We start from the raw sequence: 7,213 nt of genomic DNA on the forward strand, positions 1-7,213 counted from the left end.
TTCGAATTTTTTATTTTCTTGCAATATTTACAAACTTAAGTGAATTTTAATTTTTTTATAACGTGTGATATATTCATAGCTTGCAATGTGGTGTAACTTTTTAGTTATTTTGAATTCGTGATTCTCTTTTGAAATATATTTTTGTTTTTTTATTTAAATAAAACGAGTTCAATATATGGACAGCATTTTCTTAATACTATATAGTTATACATCTAATTGGTATTTTTTTTAGGTCAATTCGTTTTAAGATTACAAAATTTTAAGCATTATCAATCATTAAATTACAGGCTCTAGCTTTCCTCACGTATGAACCAAATAAGAATTAAGAAAAAATCATTGTTCTCAAACTGTAATGTACTTGCTAGTGTTTTAATTTTCTCATCTTATCTTAGTATTTAGTCTCCACTATCTTCAGTCATCTTGCTAAATTTCTTAGCGTCTTAAAGAGACTTTAGCTGGATTTTCTCCCTTACACAAATATTGTCAAGTATTAGCGTGTTGGGTATACATATCGAAAGGATCTAAATAAAAATATTTATTATATATATTACGAATAGAACCAAACCCCAACCAAACCGACGATTCGAGTTTGGGTTTGGTTTTAGTAATTATAAGGACTCGAATAATTTCATTTACTAAATACCCAAAATATAATGGAGGATTCCTGACCAACCCACTCGATGCCCAGACCTAGGTATTCAATTTGATTTGATCCGATTATCTTCAAAACCAGATTGAAATGGACCTTGCCCACCTTAGGGTCAAGCACTATCACATAAGAAAATACAATAGGAATAAAACATTTGTACCTATTCAAATTGACCAACAGCACATTTCCTTGCGTTTTTAAAAGCAAATCCTTCAACTAAAACGTGCACTTTTGACCACGGCAGCCAATATTGATGCTGACTGTAATATTTCCAAATCAAAATCTTTTATAACTACATAAACATGAAAACCCACAAATTTTCTTGAAAAATTAACAAAGAAAAACATTATGGGCAAATCTCAGTTTCTCCCTTTTATTCTCATGTTCTTCTATTTATTCATTCATTCTGCAAATTCTTCGTGCCCCATTGATTTCAATTATGTTGAAACCTTCCCATGGGACACGAGCCTTTGCCATGAGCCTGTTCAAACCAGTTGCTGCCAAACTCTTCGCAGCGTCTTTGGCATGGGACTTGCCCAATACCTCAAAGAAAGCTCAATGTTCTATCTCCCAACCGAGAACTCTTCGTCTTCTTGCATTGCCAACTTCCAAGAAAAGCTGTCTAATATATTCATGTCTCGGCCATTTTTCAGTTCATGCTTTAATGATACAAGTGAGTTTGTTAATGGGCCTTCAAATTGTGCTGGAATTACAACTACACAAGATTGGATCGAAAAGGTTGGATCATCAAGTCTGCTGGATTCATCTTGTAATGAAGACTTGACGGGATTGACTCGTTGTAGTTTGTGTTTAGATGCAGGAATGCAAGTGACTTCATTCCTAGTTTCATTAGATCGCAATTCCTCCAAATGCTTCTACTTCACTATTTTCTATGCTGCTGCTGTTGTCAATGATTTTGGGCCAGAAGATCCAAGGACTGCTGCTTGTGTACTAGGCCTGCCCTTGGCTCCCTCAATTAGTGACAAAAAATCGAACCACTGGAGCCCGAAAACTGTACTGAAACTGGTTTTCGGGTTGGTGGGGGCTGTTGTAGGAATTTTTGTTGTTTTTTTTGTATTCATGGTTTACAGAAAGTGGGATAAACAAAAGAAACAGGATGTAATGCATGAACAGTATGTGAGTTCTGTAAAGTCAAGGATTTTGCCCAAAACGTGCGCCAAATGGTTTCATATAACTGAGCTAGAACAAGCCACAAATGGATTCTCCCAAAGCAATATGATAGGACACGGTGGATATGGGATTGTATATAAAGGAACACTTTCAGATGGGACTGAAGTGGCCATCAAGCTTATTCTTGATTTGGATACAAAAGGGGACGACGAATTTATCAATGAAGCACAGATCATAAGCAAGATAAGACATAGAAACCTTCTTTCTCTTAGGGGTTTTTGTGTCACGAGCAGTCAATTCCAAGGCACAAGAAGATACTTAGTATATGATTTCATGTCAAATGGAAGCCTTGATGATCATTTATTCAAGGACAAGACTCAATTGTCCTGGCCTCAGCGCAAGAACATAATTCTTGAAGTGGCGAAAGGGCTTGCTTACTTGCATTATGGAATCAAACCAGCAATTTATCATCGTGATATAAAGGCTACAAACATACTTCTAGATGATGACATGAAAGCAAGAGTGGCAGATTTCGGATTGGCTAAGCAAAGTACAGAAGACCAGTCTCATCTAACCACAAGGGTAGCTGGAACATATGGATATTTGGCACCGGAATATGCTCTCTGTGGACAATTGACAGAGAAGAGTGACGCTTATAGCTTTGGCATAGTGATTTTAGAGATTATGAGCGGAAGAAGGGTGCTTGATGCAACAGAATCTTCAAGACTTCTAATAACGGATTGGGTGTGGGATTTTATGAAATCAGGAAAAATTGAAGAGATTTTCCACAAGTCGATAAGAAGAGAAGGACCAAAGGGAGTAATGGAGAGATTTGTTCGTGTTGGCATTCTCTGTGCTCATGTGATGGTAGCCCTTAGACCTACCGTTGCTGATGCTCTAAAGATGCTCGAGGGAGATATCGATATCCCACGATTACCTGACCGGCCATTGCCTCTCAGCCACGAGTCGTTTCGATCTGCAATACCAAACAATGCGACTTGGTCTTCATCACAGTACAGTGTATTCAACAGTTTGACATCGGGAGCAAAGTCAAGCATTAGCAGTAATGAAAATCAGATACAGCAGAAATTTTAAAGTGTAAGGATCTTGCAGTCAGAAAATGCAACTTGCCTAAAATAAACTGGTATTACCAAATCAAACTTTTTGACTCTTACTTTTTCTGATAATCTGTTGATTATAAGTAGCAATATATAACAAATAAGTGTTATTCCTAGTAAATTTGGGTTCAGCTAGATGTGTCTGTTCGCAAAATATTTCTTTCGATTTAAATTACCGCAAGTGTACGGGTCGTGACAAGTAATAAAGTGGACTTTAGAAGCCGAGTATCGTCCCACATAGAAAGAGTAGTTCAATTTTATTTATTTTAGCCTTAACCGAAACTAATTGACTTAAAATGAATTTTAGACTTAAAAGCCCTAATTTTGGGAGAAATCCCCAAATTGAAAAATCCTAATTTCAAATCAAATCCTAATTACTCAAATTCACTTAACGAATGACTCAATTACGAAATGTTATGAAAATAAATGAAATGTATTGTCAATTTATGAAAATCTATGTAAAACGAATGCACTAGGATCACGAATCCCCAAATAATTATTAAGTAAACCCTAATTTCTCAATTTTAATAATCCAATGAGAATTTGACAAATCAATGCTCCTAAATCTATTCAATACTCTCTCTCGAGATGTATTGAACCTATTCTCATAAATCACCAGCCTATATTTCTATGACGGATGCAATTATACAAGAACGCATGTAATTTTTTTTGTGAGCAATTAAAGATTTACATAGGGCATAAGAGTATATTTATATCCCCTATCGGACCCTATGATGAATTATATATGTCGAGTTTAATCCAATTTTCTCAAATTCAGAATTAAACCACCAAATTCACACAAATTAAGTGCACATTAATTGTGGAAATAAATAAATCAATATAATTCATTCAAATAATCCCATCGAACTATGAATTCAAAATTATGAAATAAAAGGTTTAATAATAATTACATGGTTCATCGATCACCTAGTTACAGAAATCTAGCCTATCATGATAAAAATAACGAAATCTATCAAGTTTTGAATAAAATACATCACCGAGTTATCAAAATTTGAAGAAATCTTATAAATCTTCGCATCAATCCTTATTCTTGCCTTCAAATCCTCTCCAAAATGAATGTTTTTGCCTCCCAATTCGTTGCTTGCGGCTTCTGGACGTTTATTTGCTATTTAAACCTGTCGAAATTAGGTTACCAAAAGAGTTGCAATCATATAAGGAAACTGTAAAAATCGGGCACAGGTTATACCTATGCGACCGCATAGGCATAACCTATGCGACCGCATAGATATATGAAATATGGCATTTTTAATCCTTGGAGGGTTACTCGCGACCGCATAGTAGAGTGAACTTCTAAATTGAGTCATTTTGATCCTCAAGTTTCATTCCTTCACTCCTTGACCTCCTCTCTTGTTTCTAGTTGCTCCAATGTTCCATTATAACTTCCAATTGGTGCTTAGCTTGATCAATTGCTTGATGTGTTTATTTGGATCAACTTTCAGATAATTGCAATTTGGTCCCTGAATTTTCATTTTGCTCCAATTTGGTCCTTTTTAGGCTCTTTTCTCCTGAATTCCACCATTTCCATAGAATCACCTATATTGCATGAATTCGACAAAATTAAGTAACAATTCAATCATTTTACTTGTATTTAAGTCATGTTTGTGATGTAAATAAGTGTGCAAAAACACACTTATCAGTGTCCTTACGGGCCAAAGTTTCCATTCGTCAGTTACCTCGAAGGTTGATATGGCCTTTATCAACTGAGTCTTAAGTCCTTGGTATTATCTATGAATCAACGTATTTTTTATGCCTATTTCTAGGTATTCACGAGTGAACCAACAGGAAGAATTCAATGGTTGCACGTTTGTACTTTTTTAAAGGAAAAAGGTTTTGGAAAGCTGGTCATCTAATTCACCGCATCAATCATCTTTCAAGGTATAAAATTCCTCATTGTTTAAATACGAATAATCGAGTTCGAGTTAATCCTTCTAAACAAGGTTATCTTTTATCAAACTGCAAAAGCTCGAACAAATGATCGATCAGTTCAAACGAGCAGCATTCAAGTCGAATTTTACAATGGTGTTCTCGAACGGGAACCAATATCGTTTAAATACAGAAATAATAATCAGTTCCTACTGCATTTGAACAAAGTAAACCTTTCAACATAAAACGCAATACATAATAATTTATATAAAAGTGGGTGCAGTGTTAGCAAAAGCAAAAAAGATCACGGAATTTAACAAATAAATCAAATATTCCAATGACGGCAAAAGAAAAAAGATCATTGAGAAATACGACTAAATCAAAACTAATTTTCATCATACCTTTAGAAATATAGTCCTAAGATTTGATTTTTCTACTTCCGTAGCATCGTTCTCCCAAATCAATCAAGAATAATCAATTAATAAAACCCATTTCGTCTAGTATGTATACCAAATCGAACTCCATTTACGGTATAGAATGTGCAGAGGTAGAGAGCTCGCTACCCACCTATGAAGAAAGCGTAAATTTGGAGCAAATGAAACAAAATGTTCATAATTCACCTTTTTTCTTGCCTTTTTTATTTTATTTTGTATATAAAAACTTATCTATTTCTAATTATAATAAATACAAATTTATTTTCTTTTCTATTTTTTTGTTTGGTTAGAGATATATATAAATTATTTTTCGTGTATGTATAAAACATTTATTTTAATCATGTGTATATAAAGTGTAGTGGAATAAAAACTATTGCGATGGTACTATATTTGCTTGACATGAAAAAAATATTTTATAGGAAAATATATAAATATTTATAAATTTATCGTCATAAATACTTAAAAAAATCAAAATAATCATATATGTTACCTTACGATGTTACATTGCGTTACACTTTTTATGTCATTTTATTATCTTCAAATTTAATTTCTATTACTTTTTCATCTAAAAAGTTTATTTTTTCGCTCTATCTTTTTCATATATTAATTTATAATCAGTATTTTTGTTTTTTACAATTAGTTCGAGCTTCTTGATATACTTTTAGCATGACATTTTTTCAATTTTTATTTTTTATGTAATATTTTTTACGAAAAAAATTTATATTTGTCTTCTCTTCTTAAAATTTGAGAGAGAGAGGAACATAGAAAAATAGAAACCAATAAAGTTACTATGAATTCTTGAAAATATATTAAGGGTGTGTTTGATACACCAAAATTTTTCATGGAAAATGAAATTTAAACAATATTTTCTAACTTTTAAAGTGTTTGATTGGTATATTTTTCCATGGAATTCAAGTTCTTTCTTTTCTTAAAATTTGAAAATTTCTTGGTTTTTAGGGAATTGGTTTTCCTGGTTATTGTAACATTTTTTTTCTTTTTTTTTTTGTTGACAAAGTTAACAAATTCTAAGAATTATTGTAAAAAAAATATTTTCCTTTAATTAGCAATTTTTATGTAAAACAAAGTCAAACGAATATCAAAAAATAGATAATTTTCTTGAATTTTTTTTTTTTGGCAATGAAAATAGATTTCACCCCCAATACAGTAAAATATATTCCTTTAATTGACAAATTTCATGTCAAAGAGAGCCAAATGAATACCAAAAAACAATTTTATTTCAACATTTTTCACATGGAAAATTATACCAATCAAACACAATAATTTACAATTCCCAAGAAAACAATTTCTAGGCAATTCAATTTCTTGGAATTCATTTTCAATTCAATTCAATTTCATCTTTACAATCAAACAGACCATAACAGTATAAAACTGTAACTTCAACTTAAAATGAATAATCAATTCATTTAAGCTGCAAAATTTCTTTTTAATTCATTGAACATAACTTATGATGACAACTTATAATTTCTATATGTCCATTATTAAATGTCAAAAAAAAAAATCAACGGAGGTTTTTGCTGTATTTTTCAATATATTATTAATATATATGTTGACACATAAAAATTCAGCTCAAATCGAACAGCCTAGAGAATAAAGCCCAATTGGAGGATCCCCAAATCAGATAGCCCAAAGAACGAAATCCAATTGAACGAATCAAGGTGAATGCCCAAATAAGGGGCCCAATAGTGCGGTAACGCCATCGTCCAAGTTTGCAAGTCGCTCAGAGTCTGAACGAATAGAGTGGCATACGGTCGTCCAAAGTCTCGCCCAAATCTTCAAGTCGCCCAAGGTATCAACAAACATAACGCATTATGATGCAGTTATTAAGGCAGTTGCTAAAGTAACTTTATCACGTTCCACGACTCAAGAGGTTCAATCGAAAGCGGTTGAACGACACAAGATAATGGCAGCAGTTAAAAGGACAGTTGCATGACAAAATGGCCACTATAAAGAAAGTGGGTAGTTATAGGGCGATCAAG

At 32.9% G+C, this 7,213-nt stretch overlaps 1 protein-coding gene across 1 annotated transcript; it reads left to right on the top strand.

Annotated features, from left to right (window-relative positions):
- Positions 1 to 849: 849 nt before the first annotated feature.
- Positions 850 to 3,104, top strand: LOC111402371 (probable receptor-like protein kinase At1g11050). Its single transcript, XM_023030612.1, has one exon. The coding sequence runs from the start codon at positions 998 to 1,000 to the stop codon at positions 2,873 to 2,875; it is 1,878 nt and encodes a 625-aa protein (XP_022886380.1). The 5' UTR covers positions 850 to 997; the 3' UTR covers positions 2,876 to 3,104.
- The last annotated feature ends 4,109 nt before the right edge of the window (positions 3,105 to 7,213 follow it).

This window comes from Olea europaea, chromosome 10 (genome assembly GCF_002742605.1).
Source record: "Olea europaea var. sylvestris chromosome 10, O_europaea_v1, whole genome shotgun sequence".
Classification (NCBI taxonomy): Eukaryota; Viridiplantae; Streptophyta; class Magnoliopsida; order Lamiales; family Oleaceae; genus Olea; species Olea europaea.

What these genes read in the sequence shown, in the direction of transcription:
- LOC111402371 (XM_023030612.1), top strand. Translation starts at nt 998, where the DNA reads ATGGGCAAATCTCAGTTTCTCCCTTTTATTCTCATGTTCTTCTATTTA.